Source organism: Rhinoderma darwinii, chromosome 4, assembly GCF_050947455.1.
Source record: "Rhinoderma darwinii isolate aRhiDar2 chromosome 4, aRhiDar2.hap1, whole genome shotgun sequence".
Classification (NCBI taxonomy): Eukaryota; Metazoa; Chordata; class Amphibia; order Anura; family Rhinodermatidae; genus Rhinoderma; species Rhinoderma darwinii.
Genome location: NC_134690.1, coordinates 356,232,423 through 356,254,450, shown reverse-complemented (window position 1 = coordinate 356,254,450; position 22,028 = coordinate 356,232,423). Strand labels below are relative to the sequence as shown.

Sequence of the window (22,028 nt, the reverse complement as noted above, 5' to 3'; positions counted from 1 at the left end):
CAAAACAATGATCGGGAACGAGCCATTGTTTGCCTGATCATAGGTACATTTAAAAGGGACCTTAAGCCACTTCTTTTTTTTTTGTGTGTCTTTTTTTCCATTAAACTCAGAGGGCAAAGTTAAAGAATACAATGGTGACACCTTCAGCACACTGCACTAAAAAACATGCATCCAATCTAAAATGTGTTGAGTATCTATTGAATGGATTTTACTAGCTTGCATAGAAAAGCCTAGGCGAGCAGGCTGAGCCTTCAGTTCCCGCTCACAGTATGTTCTTACAATGCCCTAAATCTACCCTCCTGTCTCCTTTTCTTTCTGGTTGTCTTTTTCTCTTCTCTGTTTTTTGTTTCTTAAATATGTAGATGGTGGAGTTATACATTGTGATTGGAATTACTCAACTATACTTCCTCACTACTGTGCAGACCTACTAAGATTGTTGCATGAACATCATGATCAATGGGGATGGCCTGTCCCCTTGCCTACTCTTACTTTCGTTCATGCACCTTGAGTCGGTCAGAGAACTTCACTGTTACTGCACGTGCTATTGGACGAGTTGCTTTCCCTTTTATGTAAATAATTACCCTTTACATAAAAATGAAAAAAAAAATCGTTAGTGAATGGAAATGTATTTTTAGCAATTCACTAATATGTACAAGCTGGATGCTACAACCCTCAAATAAAAAAAAAGAGCCACAAAAACATCTTGTATGAAAACAAACTATTTAGTGTTTGACAGAATCTGAAAATTTAGTGTTGTACTCTCACCTCTGATATACAGTCTTCTGGATTCGCCATGGACAAAATATATACTTTCCTGTATCCCAAGGAGTATATCTCTTATCCCCTTCCCGCCGCAGCCATTTTTCAGATTTTCATTTTTATTTTTTTCTCCCCGCCTTCCAAAAGCCATATTTTTTTTATTTTTCCGTCAGTAGAGTGGTGTGATGGCTTATCTTCTTGCGGGAGGAGTTTTAGTTTCTATTGGTAGCATTTAAAGTACCATAAAATGTATTGGGAAACTGAAAAAAACATTTTGCGGGCTGAAATTGAAAAAAAAATTGATTCTTTAATTGTTTGTTGACTTTCACCGTGCGATTAAAAACGACAACTTAACTTTATTCTGTGGCTCAATACAATTACAGTGGTACCAAATTTATATATTTTTTTTTTATATTTTACTACTTTTAAGAAAAATAACTTTTTGTTAAAAAAAATTAATTTGATTTGTGTCGCCTTATTCAATAACTTATTTTTTCATCGACTGAGTGGTGTGACAGCTAATTTTTTGCGGGATGAGCTGTAGTTTTTATCGGTATTATTTTTTGGTACATACAATTTTTTGATCATTTTTTATTACATTTTTGTGGGAGCTAAGTTGACCAAAAAAACAACAATTTTGGTGTTTTAAATGTTTTATTGTTTACGGCAGGGCTTAGCAGAGGCAGAGTAAAGGCAGTCCTGGGGGCCTTCATCAGGTTACAGTGCTGCCATGACAACCATCGTCACCCCCTATTTCACTGCGGGGGGGGGGGCGATGAGCCGTCGGGCGATAAGCCATCAGAGGGGGCCGCCCCCCTCTTTTCAACTTCTTAGATGCTGCGGTCGCGATTGACTGCAGCATTTGAGGGGTTAAACAGCCAGAAACAGCACGATCGCTGTTCCTGGCAGTTTGTCCCGGGTGTTGGCTGTAAAACACAGCCGTCACCCACAGCATATTGAGCGCGCTCAGCGCGTGAGCGTGCTCCATACATCCCCCCCATGTGACGACGTACCAGACGCGCCGTTTTGCGGGAAAGCGTTAAACACCCATCAGCCATAACATGAAAACCATTGGTGAAGTGAATAATTGATTATCATTTCACAATGGCTCCTGACAAGGGGTGGGACATATTTAGGCAGCAAGTGATCAGTCAGTTCTTGAAGTCGATGCGTTGGAAACCGGAGAATTTAAGAAGCGTACGGCTGGGTTCCCATGTAGCGTAAACGGGATTCTGTGCGGAAATTCCGCAGCATTTACAGTAGGAGCAAAGTGAATGAGATTTAGAAAATCTCATGCGAACGCTGCGGAAAAACCCCACACAAAAGTCGTGCGAAAGTGTTCTTCCTTGCGTTTTTCAATTCCGCAGCATGTTCATCTATGCTGTGTGTTCTGTGTGGAGATGCTGTGTGTTTGTCCCATAGACATCAATGGGCAGCAGAAATTCTGCAACAGATTTATGTTGTTGCGGTTTTTACAGCGTTTACGCAGCGGAAACGCAGTAAAAACCTCTGGAAATCTGCAGGTGCACATATACTTTGCTATAACCAATGTTTAACACTAAAGCCACAGGTTTTATCCGCTGCAGAAAAAACACACTATTTGGTGCAGATTTCTGTGAAAGATTTACCAGCGTTCTTCTTAAGATTCTGCTGCAGATTTCCTGTTACAGAAAATCTGCAGCGTATCCTGTGTGTGGGAACATACCCTAAAGATCTGAGCGACTTTGACAAGGGCCAAATTGTGATGGCTAAGTGACTGGGTCAGAGTATCTTCAATATGGCAGGTCTTGTGGGGTGGTCCAAGGAAGGACAACCGGTGAAACAGTGACAGGGTCATGAGTGCCCAATTCTCATTGATGCGTGTGGGGAGCAAAGGCTAGTCCATCTGGTCTGATCCCACAGAAGAGCTACTGTAGTATAATTGCTAAAAAAGTTACTGCATGCTGTGAAAGAAAGTTGTCAGAACACACAGTGCATCACAGACTGCTGTGTTTTGGGGGACCGCATACCGGTCAGAGTCCACCAACGAAAGCGCCTACAATGGGCATGTGAGCATCAGAACTGGTCCATAGAGCAATGGAAGAAGGTAGCCTGGTCTGGCGAATCACATATTTTCTTTTACATCATGTGGACGGCCGGGTGCATAGGCGTTGCTTACCTGGGTAAGAGATGGCACCAGGATGCATTATGGGAATACGGCAAGCCTGCAGAGGCAATGTGGGATCTGGGTAAGGTTCTGTTGGGTCCTGGCATTCATGTGGATTTTACTTTGACATAAAACATCTCAAACGTTGTTGCAGATCAAGTGCACCCCTTTAATGAAAATGGCATTCCCTAATGGCTGTTGCCTCTTTTAGCAGCATAACGCTCCCGGCATACTGCAAAAAATGTTGAGGAACATGAGAAGTGTATTCAGCTTGCAAATTAATAAAGCTAACAAACTCCACTGAGGGGCATATCCTAAGAGAAGTTTATGTGGAAAACTGGACGCACACTTATTTGTTTCTTTATAGTGTTAAATCTCCGTTTTTATCATACAGAGCTCCAAATCCCCTGCATAGCCATGTAGTTATTTGTATATATTTTTCCATATAGGTGCATAACATGGATTCCCAATTCTCTCGTCCTACAGTTTTTTGTCTTCTCTGAAGAACTTAACCAAAAATCATGGACAGTCAAATTATTTATGGGCAAAATAGAAAACCAAAAATAAATGATAGAGATTATAAGTAATATATGTCTATAGCTCAGATAATAACATAAACCGCTTTTACTGTGCACGGTAATATCATGATAGTTGCAGTTACAATAACCTTTACTAACAAAAACATCTGACACAATTACTTATTTTACGGACACGGGCAAAAGTCGCTTATTTTATTTTACGGATGGTCGGCGGCCCAACATCTCACTAGAAGACAGGTATTTTACCCCTTCTATAAATCCCCTTCTACAATCCTTTGCATGTTACTTTAAAATAAGATCAGACTAAAATACACGCATAAGAGCGCACCCCCTGGGAGATAGGCTTGGTTTTATCTTTCATTAATAACATTCATTCTATTTGTTTGAAGCAAAATACATCCACCGTTTCTTTAATAAAGAATCCTGCTTAAAATATTACAAACTTTCTATCCTGTTAATACTTTTTCCTTTTTAATAAACTGGATTTTATTTGCCCGTTTCAGCCCAACCAAGCAGGTCTTCTATTTGTGTATGTATTCAAAACCAAATAATTAAAAATCTCCATGCCGAAAGTATTAATCTCCTTCTACACAAATTTCACAGAAGCATTAAGAGCCTCCATAAATGTTCTGCCTCTCTTCATACATCTATAAGTGGAGATTTTAATGAATTTGTACTGTCGTTAGTAAGGACTACTGTTACTTCGGAGAGCTTAAGTTATTAAGTAAATTGTCTGAAGAATTGTTTTCTTTTAAAGCCATTTCACAGTTGGCGAAATTACTGTTTCACTTACTAGTCTGTTAAGCAATGCGATAAAGGTGATTACCATGCGCCTTCTTCCTCGGAAGGTATCTCTAATTTTACCCTACATCATTAAGTTACTGAAACAGAGCAGCCACCCCCCTCAATAGACAATGCCGTCTTTTTTTTCTCCTCAATCCTTTCAGTAATCTAATATTGCTTGTTTTTACTGTTAAAGGCAGCATTGCCACCAGCGTGAAGATTCAGGTATAAAGAGCGGTATTTTTACTGCTTATTTTGTGTATAAAGAAGCAGCTGGTACATTAAATGAAGAAGCTAACGTGCCCGCATTAAAACCGAAGCTCTCATTATTTAAACCTAGGATTTCTGAACTGTTTGTGACTTCAATAATACCCTCTCTTGCCTCTAGCCACTCAGACATCCCTAAGCTCACAAAGCTAAGTAGTTCAATTTTTCAGCTTTTATCTTTGCCCAGGAGAAGATAAATGAAACGGGGGCAAAGAATATTTGTGATGGTGTGAGTGTAATCCTGCATTCAGTGTGAAGGGATAAGAACACACTCATTTAATGTGCAAAATCCACCATCTGTATGGGGATATCCTGCAACAATTTTTCCCAATGAGATGCATGTAAGATACTATAGTCCAGCGTGATCAGGTACAATGTCTAGTTCTTTTTTTGTAAACTGTTTTTTTGTTTTTTTTTGGGGTAGTGGTTTCAATGTTAACCCCTTTATGAGCACCTAGATGAGACCATTCTCCTTAGCTGTCGTGTAATTACATTACGGATTCTCCCACTTCACTGGCGCATCTGGAATGGAAATGTTACTTAAAGAGACTCTGTCACCACATTATAAGTGCCCTATCTCCTATATAAGGAGATCGGCGCTGTAATGTAGGTGACAGTAATGCTTTTTATTAAAAAAAACGATCTTTTTTCACAAAGTTAGAAGCGATTTAAGTTTATGCTAATGAGCTTTCTTAATGCCCAAGTGGGCGTACTTTTACTTTCGACCAAGTGGGCGTTGTACAGAGGAGTGCATGACGCTGACCAATCAGCATCATGCACTCCTCTCCATTCATTTACACTGCACTAGCAATATAGATATATCGCTATGGGCAGCCTCATACACAAGCCCTAACATTACTAGTGTCCTGATAATGAGTACACATGAAATCCAGCCTGGACGTCATGTGTACTCAGAATCCTGACACTTCTGACTCTTTTTTTGGGAGATTCCGGCAAGTGACACCAAATCTCGTTTAGCTCCGAGATCTTGTGAGATTTCGTATCCGTTGCCGGAATCTCACAAAAAAGAGTCAGAAGTGTCAGGATTCTGAGTACACATGACGTCCAGGCTGGATTTCATGTGTATTCATTATCAGGACACTGTAGTAATGTTAGGGCTTGTGTATGAGGCTGCACATAGCGATATATCTATATCGCTAGTGCAGTGTAAATGAATGGAGAGGAGTGCATGATGCTGATTGGTCAGCGTCACGCACTCCTCTGTACAACGCCCACTTGGTCGAAAGTAAAAGTACGCCCACTTGGGCATTAAGAAAGCTCATTAGCATAAACTTAAATCGCTTCTAACTTTGTTAGTGCATGATGCTGATTGGTCAGGATCATACACTCCTCTGTACAACGCCCACTTGGTCGAAAGTAAAAGTACGCCCACTTGGGCATTAAGAAAGCTCATTAGCATAAACTTAAATCGCTCCTAACTAAATAAAAAGCATTACTGTCACCTACATTACAGCGCCAATCTCCTTATATAGGAGACAGGACACTTATAATGTGGTGACAGAGCCTCTTTAAAGCCATTGGCCGAGGCACTGACAGGTCTGATGATGTGATCACCATAATAACAAATCATGGTCATCACAAGGAAAATGTATTATGTTAACAGGCTTCCTCATTGGCTGTCCTTTCTGCCCAAATCGTGATTGAAAAGAAGAGAATTAAGGATTTAAAGGGAACCTGACGTTCGTTTTGATGACCGTAGACCGCTATACCAGCTATAAGGAGACATTTCAGAACATATCAATGTATAGCAGAAGTAATAAAGTGTACTTTAGAAAAGGAAGTTTTAACAACACCTGTGCCGTATGCAAATTACTCAGTGTCTGCTGGACGTTTGTTCAGTGTCCTGTGATCTCGGTGATACCCCTCCCATCTAGGCTCGATTGACATCTCTGGCGTCATTCACTTTACCCTGCAAAGTGATGTCAATCGAGTCTAGATTGGAAGGGTTTTTCTGATGAGATCACAGGACAATTGTTTGCTGAAGAAATCACCAGCGGCTACTTCGAGTAAGTTGCATATGATGCAGGATTTGGTAAAATGTATTTTTTTAAGGTTTTCTTTATTACTGCTGCTTTATTACTTCTGTGGTTTTTGCCCTGAGTCCCTTCCTTTAGTTTCAAAGAAATAGATACAGAGGAACAATGAGAAACAAACTCTGATTTAAAAAAACAACGTGATAGTTTAGACTTTTTATTTACATTTTATGCTGGGCTCCTGGTCTTCCCACAGGTTATTCACCGGCAAAGTCAAGAAATGTTAACAGCACTCAGTCCTTACAGGAGATAGTGTAAAAAAATAAGTGTATTTATTCCAACATGCAACGTTTCGGCTGTAACTCACCCCATTTTAAAGCATTCTTGAAAAAGGCTGGTTAGAGCCAAAACGTTGCATGTTGGAATAAATACACCTATTTTTTTCCACTATTTCCTATATGGACTGAGTGTTGTTACCATTACTTGACTTTGCCTGTGATATTGTATGAGTGAGTCAGACCAAGCCCATCAGGTGACATGCACCAGAAGGCCTTCAATGAAATTTCTGCTTATACTTGCATTATTGTGAAAGGTTCTCCACCACCACAAATAGTGTTTCTTACTTTTCTGTGTCTGATAGTACAGAGTATCTGATAATCCTGCTCCTTTCTTATTTCCGGTTTAGACCGTTTCAACTGATCCCGCCAAAATTATTGGCATACGCATTTGTCTGGTGTGCAGTATATATTTTTTTAAATATATATACAGTTGTGTTGAACTTTTCAATACAGTCAGACTGCGACATCCCGAGGTATACCAGCCAAATGACAAAAGGTCACTATTTTGGCCATTGAAGTCTATGGACACTTTGACATACACTATATGGACCGAAGTATTGGGACACACCTCTTAATCATTGAATTCAGGTGTTTTATTTAGTTCCATTGCCACAGGTGTATAAAATTCAGTACCTAGCCATGCAATCGCCTTTACAAACATTTGTGAAAGAATGGGTCATTCTAAAGAGCTCACTGAATCAAAGCGTGGTACTGTAATAAGATGCCACCGTTGTAACAAGTCAGTTTGTGAAATTTCATTCCTCCTAGATATTCCACGATCAACTGTGAGTAGTATTATTGTAAAGTGGAAGTGTTTAGGAACCACAGCAACTCAGCCACGATTTGTTAGACCACGTAAATTTACAGAGCGAGTGTAGAGTGCTGAGGCGCGTAGTGCATAAAATTTGCCAACGCTTTGCTGACTCCTGTAGCTTCATGGCATGGGTTTCCATGGTCGAGCAGCTGCATGCAAGCCTTACATCACCAAGCAGAATTACGTTAAATGGAGCGGTGTAAAGCCACTGGAATCTGGAGCAGTGGAAACGTGTCATTTGGAGTGACAAATCACGCTCCTTCATCTGGCAGTCTGATGGACAAGTCTGGGCTTGGCAAATGCCAGGAAAACATTATCTGCCTGATTGCATTGTGCCATCTGTAAAGTTTGATGGAGGAGGGATAATGATATGGGATTGTTTTTCAGAGGTCGGCCTAGGCCACTGAGTTCCAGTCTAAGGAAATCCAAATGCTTGAACATACCAAGACATTTTGGACAATTGTATGCTTCCAAGTTTGGGGAAGGCCCTTTTTTGTTCCAGCATGACTCTGCCCCAGTGCAGTAAGCAAGGTCCATAAAGACATGGTTAGGTGAGTTTAGTGTGGAAGAACTTGACTGACAGAGCCCTGACCTCAACCACATCGAACAGCTTTGGGATGAACTAGAACAGAGATTGCGAGCCAGGCCCTCTCGTCCGACATCAGTGTTTGACCTCACAAATGCTCTTCTGGATGAATGGGCAAAAATTTCCATAGACACACACCAAAATCTTGTAGAAACCCTTCCCAGAGGAGTGGAAGCTGTTTTAGCTACAAAGGGGGAGTGGGATGACTCCATATTAATGCCTATGAATTTAGAATGGGATGTCATAAAAGCTCTTACCAGCTAATAGCCAGAATAACCGCCGTTTGCAGCACGGACACCAGCTAGATAGGCTGGAAGTGACTCAAGGTGCTGGTCGGTTGTCTCAGGTATCTGGAGCCATGCTGTCTGCAGTGCATCCCACGTTTGCTGGAGGGTGCGTGGGGGAAGATCATAGTGTGGGACCACTTCGAACAAGACGATCGAAGTGGTCCCACAGATGCTCAATTGAGTTCAAGTCTGGCGAATTAGGGGGCCAGGGAAGTACTTGGATGTCTTGGTCGTGCTCTTCCAACCACTGTCTGACATTTCTAGCCGTGTGACATGTCACATTGTCTTGCTGGAAGATTCCAACTGCACCAGGGAAAACAAACCGCATGTATGGGTGGGCGTGATCTGCAACGATGGATTTATACCCAAATCGGTTCAGAGTGCCTTCCTCATGGATGAATGGGCCCAGAGAATGCCATGAAATAATTCCACAGGCAATAATGCTGCCGCCACCAGCTTGTGTTCTTCCTACAACGGTTGAAGGGTGTTTGTTCTCTGTTTCTCGCCTGACACGCCAATGTCCATCCGTTCGATGAAGCAGAAAATGTGACTCATCGTAGAAGGCAACCCTTTGCCAGTCATCGGTGGTCCAATTCCGATAGTGCCGTGCAAATGTAAGCTTTTTTTCCGATGCAGCTTTGTTAGCATAGGAGCAGTGACCATCCGCCTTCTTCGAAGCCCCATATGCAGTAGGGTTCGCTGAACTGTTTTAGACACACATCTGGTAGCCCCCTGGTTGATTTTCACGGTGAGCTACTCCACTCGTTCGGCCCTCGCACGCCTTTGTAGCCGACGTTCACCTCTCACATCAATGGCATGTGGTGCTCTGCAGTTTCCACGTCGGTTATTCTCAATGGTGCTATTTGTCCACTCACGATACACTTTCACCACAGCAGCACGCGAACAGTTCACAAACTGCGCTGTTTGAGAAATACTGTCACCCCTGGCCTGAAAGCCAATATTCATCCCTTTTTGCAACTCTGATAAATCACCCCTTCAACCCTTGGCAACAACGAGTGATTTGTGTTCAGACAGCCTATCGCAGACCTTATATACCCACCAAGCCAACCCACGACACATCATTTCCTTCATGGGCTATGCCCTGCAGACGTCAAAAGTAGGAGTTGGTCATAATAATCTGACACGACTGTATGTCTGGAGGCTTTACTGATGAATAAGGCGACAGTTCATTATAAACGTGGTGTGAAATTACCCTTAAAGGGATTTTGTCAGAATAAAAAATTATCACCTATCCACAGGATAGGTGATCATTTTCGATTTGCTGGAACCCCCACCGATTACGAGAACGGGGGTCCCAAACCCCCTGTTCCCCCTCACTGCTCAACCGCAGTTAAGCGGACATTGAGTGGAGCAGTGTTCAAGCATGCGCATTGACGCTCTATACAAAGTCTATAAATATGCCGAAAACAGGCAAGTGCATCGCTCGGCTGTTTCCATCACTCTCATAGACATTGAATGGAGTGGCGGGCGCATGCTTGACTGCCGTTTCATTCAAGCTTCTCCTCACTTTGAGGTTGCAGTGAGGAGAAACAAGTGTTCGGGACCTCTTTACTCACGATCGGTGGGGCCCCCAAGTGATCAGACAACTATCACTTATCCTTTGGATAGGTGATCATTTTTGATTCTGGGAATACCCCTTTAACCCGTTAGTGACCGTCCCATCGTGTTTCTACGTCGGTCACTAACGGGCCTTATTCTGATGCCATAGACTTTTTACGTTGCGGCATCGGAATAAGTAAACAGAGCAGGGAGCTGTCAAATCTCCCTGCTCTCAGCTGCCAGAGGCAGCTGAGGGCTGGGGGCATCCCTGCTCTGCCATGTGAGATCGATATTAGTATCGATCGCACCCGTTTAACCTCTCAGATGCGGTGCTCAATAGCGAGCACCGCATCTGAGTGGTTTTGGAGAGAGGGAGGGAGCTCCCTCTCTCCGACACCCGGCGATACGATCGCCGAGTGTCAGGGTCTCCAATGGCAGCCGGGGGCCTAATAAAGGCCCCCAGGTCTGCCTGTAATGAATGCCTGCTAGATCATGCCGGAGGCATGACCTAGCAGATGCCTGTCCGTTTTCAACGGACAGGCATAATACATTGCAATACAGAAGTATTGCAGTGTATTATAATAGCGATCGCAGAATCGCATATTAAAGTCCCCTAGTGGGACTAGTAAAAAAGTAAAAAAAAAAGTTTAATAAAGTTAATAAAAAAAAATGTGAAAAAAAAAATGAAAAACCCACTTTTTCCCCTTACAAACTGCTTTAGTATTAAAAAAACAAAATAAAGTAAAAAAGTTACACATATTTGGTATCGCTGCGTCCGTAACGACCCCGACTATAAATCTATTACATCACTTAACCCGTACGGTGAACGCCATAAAAAATTAAATAAAAGACGACAGAAAAATTGCTGTTTTCTATGAATCCTGACTTTAAAAGAATGTGATCAAAAAATCGCATCTACTCCAAAATGGTACCAATAAAAACTACAAGTCATCCCGCAAAAAAAAAAGCCCTCATACAACCGCATCGGCGAAAAAATAAAAACGTTACGGCTCTTCAAACATGGAGACACAAAAACAAATCATTTAGAAAAAAAAGCGTTTTTACTGTGTAAGGGTATGTGCACACACACTAATTATGTCCGTAATTGACGGACGTATTTCGGCCGCAAGTCCCGGACCGAACACAGTGCAGGGAGCCGGGCTCCTAGCATCATAGTTATATACGATGCTAGGAGTCCCTGCCTCTCTGCAGGACCACTGTCCTGTACTGTAATCATGTTTTCAGTACGGGACAGTAGTTCCACGGAGAGGCAGGGACTCCTAGCATCGTACATAAGTATGATGCTAGGAGCCCGGCTCCCTGCACTGTGTTCGGTCCGGTACTTGCGGCCGAAATACGTCCGTCAATTACGGACGTAATTAGTGTGTGTGCACATACCCTAAAAGTAGTAAAACATACAAAAACTATACAAATTTTGTATCGTTGCAATCGTAACAACCCGCTGAATAAAGTTATTGTGTTATTTATACCACACGGTAAACGGCGTAGATTTAGGACGCAAAAAAGAGTGGCGAAATTTTAGATTTTTTCTATTCCCCCCCCCAAAAAAAGTTAATAAAAGTTAATCAATAAATAATATGTACCACAAAATGGTGCTATTAAAAAATACAACTTGTCCCGCAAAAAACAAGACCTTATACAGCTATGTCGACGCAAAAATAAAAGAGTTATAGCTCTTGGAATGCGACGATTGAAAAATTTAAAAAATAGCTTGGTCATTAAGGTCTAAAATAGGCTGGTCATTAAGGGGTTAAAGACGTTTAATTGTTTACTTTCTACTGTTATATTTCCTTGCTGCTTCTTTCCTGTCATTTGATAATTTTTGTTTGGATTAACTCATTACATTTAAAATGTTTTCCTTTTTAGTACCCCTATAAAGCTCCAGACTGTTGTGTAGACTTACCAGTAGAATTTTCCATCTCATGGACACCACAGGTAAGAATATGTAATGCTTGTATATACAAAGCACGTTTTCTACTTTGTTTTCTCTAGCTATATGAAAGGGGTACTCTTATTTATAGCTGTGTTTTGAGGTAGAAAACATACCTTACAGACAAATTCAGAAATTTTGGCTGGTAAATCAGGCAGATTGTAAAATAAAGCAATAAATCAACTTTAAAATTAGTCTCGATGAAAAATAGCCTACTGCTTTGGGTATACAGCTCCTATGCAGACCTATGTGTCTCTATAATTACAGATTACAAACAAACCCGGTATGTAACCTGATCTGCCTTTTCTCCTACAGTATGTATGGCTAGCAAGAGGAGGGGTGCCATGGAGCTGTAAAAGTGTACATAGGTTTTAATTTAGCATAAGTGTACAGTAGAGCTTTTTTATTATGTTTTCCATTTTTCTGTCATGCATTTATGAACTGAAAGTTGGAGTTAAAGGGGCTTAAAAACAGAGACACTTTTTATGATGTTATTATTTATAATTTTATTATTTTGTTGTTTTACCTTGTGCCCAATAACCGTTGTGCCCCCCACAAAGCTCAGTTTTGGCACCAATGAGATGAATGCAACTGGCACTGTGTCTGGCTGCAGTCACTATTTTTAACTCTGTTGTGGGTCTCTGCTTCATCTAAAAAGAAAATAAGGATGGTTGATAGGATGACTGTTTTTCTTTTTATTATATGTGTGCAATGGTTTGTTCAACAATGATGTCAGCTGCAGGGACATAGAGAGATGGTTTGTAGAAAGAGTGACTGGTGACTGGTTTGCAGCTCCACTGTTTATGTTACATAATTGACAAAGATAATACCTTCATGTTAGCGAATTTGGAAGGAGAGCTCTGCAGCACAAATGCTGAGCTTTGAAGGGAAATGCTCCGCAAAAGTACAAAACATGAGGATTTGAGCACTGTGAAGTTTTTTTGGGTTTGTTTTTATTCCTACTGGAGGTAAGCTTTAACCCCTTGGTGCCATGCGCTGTACATTTACAGAGTGGGTGTCAGCCGTATATTACAGCTGACACGCTGCTGCAATGTCCGGGATCGAAGATAACTGATACTGGCCGCTTAACCCCTTAAATGTCAATAGCCCCCAGGTTTGAGATCTGTGTATGCCTATTAGGCCCTACCTCTGGCTGGCACAGTACGCTGTACTACTAAAATCCAAAGTAATAAAAAAAAAAAAAATCTATAAAAAATGAAACGTTTTCCATTACAAAATGCTTTCTATTGGAGAAAAAAAATCGGAGAAAAAGGTACATACATTTAGTATCACTGCAACAGTAACGACTTCTAATATAAAATAAATATGTGCCCCTAATATAAAGCACATTTTTTTCCCCACATGGTGAACGTAGTAAAAACAAAAATGACAATAGCACTAGGTGCTTTTTTTTTTTTTTTTTTCTTCTGAGGCCAGTGCTTTAGTACACTAGCACACTAGATCCACATGTGGGACATTTCTAAAAACTGCAGAATCTGGGCAATACATATTTAGTAGTGTTTCTCTGGTAAAACCTTCTGTGTTACAGAAAAAAATGGATTTAAATTGAATTTCTGCAAGAAGAATTTAATTATCAAATTTCACCCACAGATTACTTAATTCCTGTGAAACCCCTAAAGGGTTAAGAAACTTCTAAATGCTGTTTTGAATACTTTGAGGGGTCTAGTTTTTAAAACGGGGTGATTTATAATACATAGGCCCCTCAAAGTCACTTCAGAACTGAACTGGTACCTAAAAAAAGGCTTTTGAAATTTTCTTGTAAATATGAGAAATTGCTGTTTATGTTCTAAGCCTTGTAACGTCCAAGAAAGATAAAAGAATGTTCAAAAAACGATGCCAATCTAAAGTAGACATATGGGAAATGTGAACTAGTAAGGCCTCATGCACACGACCGTGTTTTTGCGGCCGCAATTCCCCCGAAAATCCACGGGAGAATTGCGGCCCCATTCTTTTGAAAGGGGCCGTGCACACGACCGTAGTTTTTGCGGTCCGTGCACGGCCCGGGAGCCCGGACCGCAGAAAGAACGGGCATGTCTTATTACGGCCCGGTTCTGCGGTCTGGGCTCATTGAAAACAATGGCCGCGGCCATGTGCATGTCCCGCGATTTGCGGGCGGCCTGCGGCTGACAGTCCGCAGCCGGCCGACCCGAAAATCACGGCCGTGCACACGGCTACGGTCGTATGCATGAGGCCTAACTATTTTACCTTAGGGTATGTGCACACACAAAATCAAAAACGCCTGAAAATACAGAGCTGTTTTCAAGGGAAAACTGCTCCTGATTTTCAGAAGTTTTTTATTCAAAGTCGCGTTTTTCGCTGTGTTTTTTAACGGCCGTTTTTGGAGCTGTTTTTCTATAGAGTCTATGAAAAACGGCTGAAGAAGTGACATGCACTTCTTTTTCGTGGCCGTTTTTTTACGCAGCCGTTTCGAAAAACGGACATGTAAAAAAATGCCCCGTCAGAACAGAGCGCCGTTTTTCTCATTGAAATCAATGGGCAGATGTTTGGAGGCATTCTGATTCCGATTTTTCGGCCGTTTTTCAACATTTTCTCTAAATTTTGCTATTTTTCATAAATAAACACTGAATTTATCAACCAGATTTTACCATTAACATAAAGCCCAATGTGTCACGAGAAAACAATCTCAGAATCGCTTGGATAGGTTTAAGCATTCCGAAGTTATTACCATATAAAGTGAAACATGTCAGATTTGAAAAATGGGCTCTGAGCCTTGAGGCCAAAACTAGGCTGCGTCCATACTGCATGGTGAAAACTGTTATTTTTCCATACACCCCCCACCCCCAAAAAAAAATCATAATAAAATTAATAGAAGTTTTTTGATACATCATGGGCATGTTCACACTTGGAAGATTAGCTGCGGATTTTCCGCACCAGATTTTATTTTGGAAAATCATCTGTGTAGTACAGTAGCAACAAAGTGGATGAGATTGAAACAAATCCGCAGCATGTCAATTTGCTAAGGAGTCATTGCACTTTTGGTACGGTTTTTCCCTTGCGTTGTCAAAGCGTCGGTATGTTCTCCGTGCAGCCCAGCCTCCTTGGATGACATTTCATCCCATTTGACTGCTGCAGCCAATTACAGGCTGCGGTGGTCACATGGGCAGCAGTATCATCACAGGAGACTGGCTGCTAGGAGAACAGAGGGACGCGTCGCGATAGCAGCATCGGTGAGGCAAGTAGTGCCGTTTTTTTTCCCCAGCTGTGCAGCGTTGATCCTGGCTGAAAATCTGCACCACAATTTGGTGTGGTATTTCAGCCGGAATTCCCTGCCGGTTCTAGATCGAATAATTTTACGCAGCGTATCCGGACTGTGTGAACAAACCCTATATGTGTGCCATTAAAAGATGTGTCCCAAATGGTGCCAAGATACAACTCATCCTGTAAAAATTAAGCCGTTATACATCTACGTCAACGGAAAAACTAAAAGTTATGGCCCTCGAAACGCATTGATAAACCCCCCCCCCCCACCAAAAAAAAAATAGCTGTGTCCTCAATGCCTCCTTAGGGGATTAAATAATGTAATGTAGCCCTGTATAGTTATCCAATGTTGTGTTTTTAAGGGGTGTTTCAGCCTCCCACATATTTCACTTATTTCCTGGATAGCGCTGTACTCGGCTGTTTCTGTCAGCCACATAGACTTTGAATGGAGCGGCACCACACATGCCAAGCCTCAGCTCCATTAAAACTCCTCCTAGCTGCCGTCTCGCATTTGGGGAACCAGGGGGTCCGCCATTCTGGCGATCGGTAGGGGGTCCGCCATTCTGGTGATCGGTGGGGTTCCCAGCGGTTATACCCCTACTGATCTAGCATTTTTTACCTATCCAGTGGATAAGTGAAAAATGCCAGAGACTGGAATTATCTTTTAAAGCTGTATTCGCACAGAGAACCTGTAAACAATAAGCCGCCCAATTACGTGCAGTTTTGTCATGTCACATTTGGACAATGTGAATGTGATTCCAGACCAATATATTCTGGAATGCTACCGCCAAATCAGAAGTCGCACAAAATAAATGAAATGTTACATCTGCAACAGTTTGCCCCCCCCCCCCCAAAAAAAAATCCTTCTACATCGATCACTTGGCCTGACCTGGCGTCGGCTGCTGCACAGTCTTTTGAAGTATGAAGTGCCAGGTGTTTTATGAGTCACGTTCTGCCACACTGAAAACTTTAGGCTATAGAAGAGAACATGTTGAAAATGGCAGCTAGATGCCACATAACTTTGATGTATCAATATATAGACTCCACATACATTTGTAATAGGGGCTGGACACTGTTTATAATACAAACATCCCCCCATGTCACCTAGGCAGCTCCATGAAATGATCCAAACACGAGAAAATAGAGCAGTTGAAGCCAATTCATATATAAAAAATGTTTAACTTTTATTCAACATATATCACAAACAATGTAAAAATACAAAAAGATAAGACTCTAGTAAGAAATGGCGGAAGTAGTAACAAGTATTGTTGCTGGTACATTTACATGGGGTAACAAAGTAACATGCAGTTGTTTATATAGAGTAGTGTATACCTCCCCTCACAAGGAGAAGATTTCCAACCTAGTGAGTGTGTAATAGGTCCATTACGCATATATACACAAAGGAGGATGAAGTAAAGTGACGGTGTATTATAAAACAATAAGCATGACACCAGCCTTACCCATGATCAGCAAACTAGGTGATAGTGTCCGCTCCTCCACATAGACCCCGACGCGCGTTTCGCCACAAGTGCTTCCTCAGGGGGATGTGTGACACACATCCCCCTGAGGAAGCACTTGTGGCGAAACGCGCGTCGGGGTCTATGTGTGACACACATCCCCCTGAGGAAGCACTTGTGGCGAAACGCGCGTCGGGGTCTATGTGGAGGAGCGGACACTATCACCTAGTTTGCTGATCATGGGTAAGGCTGGTGTCATGCTTATTGTTTTATAATACACCGTCACTTTACTTCATCCTCCTTTGTGTATATATGCGTAATGGACCTATTACACACTCACTAGGTTGGAAATCTTCTCCTTGTGAGGGGAGGTATACACTACTCTATATAAACAACTGCATGTTACTTTGTTACCCCATGTAAATGTACCAGCAACAATACTTGTTACTACTTCCGCCATTTCTTACTAGAGTCTTATCTTTTTGTATTTTTACATTGTTTGTGATATATGTTGAATAAAAGTTAAACATTTTTTATATATGAATTGGCTTCAACTGCTCTATTTTCTCGTGTTTGGATAACTTTGATGTACTAGCATGTCCCCTTTCCAGATCTACACTAAAAACCGGTCTGCACCAAACATGGCAGCCAGTCATACTGCAATTACTTCTCCAAAACAGTAAAATGTAATAGTAAGATGTATAGAATGGAAGAATAAATACCAGATGGTAAATATCCTGTTACTTTGTCAACTTTTTCTTATTTTTAATATCTCATCTTAAGTTTGCAGTTCGTGGTTTGGCATAGCCCAGCCCCAAATAATGAAATCTGCTTCTAGCAAGGTATAAAAAGGGGAGCACGCCTCCGAGATGTATTTGGGGAAAACATGTCCACTGATTTCTTCCTTTTGATCTCCTCACTTCATATAGCCCGCCTGCTACCATTCAATAAAATTTTTATATGAAAACATGAGGGTTTCCTTACATCTAGATATTAGCTTCCTTGATCAAAGCAATATGCAGATGTTTGGGAGCTCGGCCTGCTACACCGCAAAACATATGGTAGTAATTGTATGTATTCATATAGGATAGATAGTAATAGCGTATGTGGAGATGTAGCCACAAGGACTACGTTGTATTATACATAGCAAATAATGCTGGTTCATCATCCCCCACCGATCACAAGAATAGCAGAGGAGTGCCCACACATGCCAGTCACCCTCCATTAAAGTTTATAGTAGTTATGAATACAGGCGAGTGTATTAGCAGATGTGCTTCATTTTGGGTTCAATCTCATTAAATTCCGTATTTTTTTCAAATTGGTCAGATGTTATCGAGTTGCGAATAGGATTTATAAAAATCTCATATACATTATGCATATAAAACTGCCCTTTATTTAGGGCATGCTGTGCCCTATCCCGACTATTTTTGTGCATTTGTTTGTTTTTTCTGTATTTACTTCAGTGGGGAAAACCACCTAGACCAAATGACTAGTTTTCCAGAGCGTTCTAGTCTCAAGTTATGATATTTTAAAGTTACAATGGTTATCCCAGAACCAATTAATATTACTGCATAATTATTTTCCGCAGGTATGTTTTTATCAGCTTCACACATTTGTTGTTTTTTTTCCTAGAAAACCTACAATTGATTCTATCTCTATCTATCTTTGCTGGGCGATTTTGGCCAAAAAAAAATTCAACACTTTGGGCGATTTTCGATTTGAATCTCGATTTTCTTATTTTTTTTCTGTTTATGTATCAGTAATACCAAGAGATAATTTCATAAATTTTCCTTATATAATCAACTTCTTAACATACATTGCTATAATTATTGTACGTAACTTCACGACTTTTAACCTCTGCAAATACTTTATTTTATCATAAGTAGAATTGGAAAAATGTCTATCTAATTGATTATAACTTCTGTGTTCCCTAGCAGGGAACAGGTTAACAGAATCTATAATCAATGATGTGCTGCGTGCACTAACATCCCTCTCTGCCCGTCACCACCTCCACCGGTCTCCGATATTGCCAGATTCCCACGACCGTGATTGAACCGTGAAAAACGGTCCATGTGTCACCCGGATTTCGCGGCCCAATCACGGTACACGTGAACGGGACTCCTGGCATCATAGTCATTTAGGCTACAATAGTGACACGATAGTGAAAAAAAATGGCCATTAAAAACTGATCAATGGTCAGTTTTTCATGTCTATTTTGCATCAATGTCTCCAAATTCTCATTTATTTCCAGTCCGTCTTTCATGGCCATTAAATAAATAAATTTAAAAAAAGGATGGATTTCATTTGTCAGGGTAGATAGTGCCCACATATAGTGATATGGTGCCACAGTGCCCACATATAGTGCCACAGTGCCCACACATAGTGACATAGTGCCACAATGCCAACATATAGTGACATAGTGCCCACATATAGTGCCACAGTGCCCACATATAGTGACATAGTGCCCACACATAGTGACATATTGCCCACATATATTGACATAGTGCCCACATATAGTGATATGGTGCCACAGTGCCCACATATAGTGGCACAGTGCCCTCACATAGTGACATTGTGCCACAATGCCAACATATAGTGACATAGTGCCCACATATAGTGACACAGTGCCCACATATAGTGACATAGTGCCCACACATAGTGACATAGTGCCCACATATAGTGACACAGTGCCCACATATAGTGACACAGTGCCCACATGTAGTGACAGTGCCCACATAGACAGTGTCCACATATAGTGACAGTGCCCACATATAGTGACACAGTGCCCACATATAGTGACACAGCTCCCACATATAGTGCCACAGTGCCCACACATAGTGACAGTGCCCACATAGTGCCACAGTGCACATGTAGACAGTGCCACACCCCCTTGCAGATAGTGCCCCCACGTAGATCATACCCCACCTTGTAGATCGCAGCACCACCCCCTCCCTTGTAGATAGCACCCCCACATGTAGATCCTACCCCCACATGCAGATCGCAGCAGCACCACCCCCCACCCTTGTAGATCGCACCCCCACCCCCTTTCAGATCACAGCACCAGCCGCCTCCCTTGTAGAGCGCGCCGCAGTAGCTGCCACTAGGAGCTGAATCCCCGGCTAGAGGTTGACAAGCTACAGCGGCGCGATCTATAAGGAAGGGGGGGGGGGGTTGTGGTGCGATCTACAAGCTACAAGGGGGGTAGGTGCGTTCTACAAGGTACAAGACGGGGTGGTGCGATCTACAAGGGGGGGGTGATCTACAAGGTACAAGGGGGGTGGTGGTGCAATCTGCAAGCGGGTGCTATTTACAGCGGCGCGGTCTATAAGGGGGGTTGTGGTGTGATCTACAAAGAATCTACAGGGCGGTGTGGCTATGTACTAGGGGTCCCTGCTTCCCCACGGAACTGCTGTTCCATACTGTATCATTTTGTTCAGTACAGAGCAGCAGTTCCATGGGGAAGCAGACACAGGACGGGGCGGACCAGGCAGTGACGAGGCAGCGGGGCGGAGCTTCCCCTTGCCGCTCGGCGTGACTGCGTCACTAAAGAATCGATTCTACGAAAAAAATAGAATCGTGAGAGTCCTTGAGGGCGAATTAATCCAATTAATTTGATTAATCGCCCAGCCCTACTATCTATCTATCTATCTATCTATCTATCTATCTATCTATCTATCTATCTATCTATCTATCTATCATATATCCATAGACTTGTATAGAACAGCATAATGCACAGTAGTTGCTGCTGATGAATGAACCGTATGCCTTTGTGCGGATGTCGCCACCTTGCACATTCATAGACGCACCCTCCTTTCTCCCGGTAACCTCTGTGTGAATGTAGAAATTTTACAGATTTGCAGTTTAAGATCAAAGGCAGACGTCGTGCTGTCACTTCAGAATGCCGCCTACTATGGTTTTTAAAATACCACCTTAATTAGTTTCGGTGTTCCTTTTCTTTTTTCCTGTTCGCGCACTGCTCTTTGGAGCTTCACTTATGTCTTAAATATCTGCTTATTACATTCTTCTACATCTTTGAACATTCACATAGAAAGTGCCCCCAGATTGAATAGAAGACTTGTCACTGAAAGTTTTGGCAGTCGCCCAGGAACCATTAAATGGACCCTAAACTATCTCTATTTGTTGTCTGGTTCAGTGCAATGTTGTTACTACTTTTTTCACATATCATGCTAAGTCAACAGTAATATTCTAGCAGAGTTATTTGTTTTTTCCAGCTCAGTTGCATCTATAGATTTTGAACCCTTTCATTGTGGGCAGCTGTGTCATGTGATCTCAGTCTGATCACAAAAATAGTTCATGCTCTCATGTGTAGACATGAAGTCAGTCTCCCCTGTGTAGATGACTTCCTGTAAACTACAGGATTACATCATCACCTATTACATCCCTCATGGCAGCTCTGAGACCCCACCCATCTCCACCCACCTTGTTTTCTTCCATGCATAGAGTGCTGCCGAAGAGATTATTACTTCCCAATCTAAGAGATCAGTAGTTCAGTGGTATAAAAGGTGAGTCCATACAATGCTTAGCTGCAGAGTTTTAAAACTCACCTGACTCACACTATGAGATGCTGCTTCATACTGTCTCCTGCTTGCAAGCGCTGACATGAAGAATCCTATCACAAGCAGGAGGCAGAGTAGACAGGCCAAAGCTGCATTATATAGGAATATACAGGAGACACTGCAGTGGGAGCTAGAGAACAGCAGTTCTATGTCACTGATCTATAACTTGCTGCACTTAGATAGGACTCTGCAGAGCATGTGCAGGGTGATTAGACGCAGCCCCCTCTGCAAAGCCAGAGGCATAATGTGAAATGTCTGAATTACAGGAATCATATTAGATTCGTCAGACAACCCATAAATGGAACATCAAGAGCCCCTATGTTATTCTTTAATAATAACCTATGCTGCACTATATAGTAAAAAAAAATAAAAAAAAAATAATTTGCTAAAGTAGTGAGTGATTAGTAGTAATGAGTAGTAAGTGATTTTTTTTTTAGCGTGGAGTTCTGCCCTTTGGCGTTGCTTCAGGGGAAATGAACACTGGCTGATGGGTTCCTACAGATATAGCAGCTGACCGCGGAAGGTGCAAATAATCTTATCGTCGGGGCAAAACAAGTTGTTTAAAGATAAAGTTAGGGCTTTTCCACACACCGGAATTGCTGCAGAAAATTTCTGCAGTAATTCCGTTGAAAGTTGCAGACTTTCCGCTGCCGCATGAGCCCTAATTTGGTTTTAATAACCCAAGTAAACCATCGGCCTCTTCTAAAGTTACTTTGTGCATATCTGTATT

The 22,028-nt window shown here is 41.8% G+C and overlaps 1 protein-coding gene across 4 annotated transcripts in view; it reads left to right on the top strand.

Annotated features, from left to right (window-relative positions):
- The window catches only part of FANCL (FA complementation group L), a 72,117-nt gene that overhangs the window by 24,314 nt on the left and 25,775 nt on the right, over positions 1 to 22,028 (top strand). For all 4 annotated transcript variants that reach the window (XR_012883238.1, XM_075862990.1, XM_075862991.1 and 1 more), the window contains one exon: positions 11,961 to 12,029. Coding sequence is in view for 3 of the 4 variants with exons in the window: in XM_075862990.1 (XP_075719105.1) it covers positions 11,961 to 12,029 (69 nt within the window). In the remaining variant the exon portion in view is untranslated. The remainder of the gene's footprint in view (positions 1 to 11,960; positions 12,030 to 22,028) is intronic.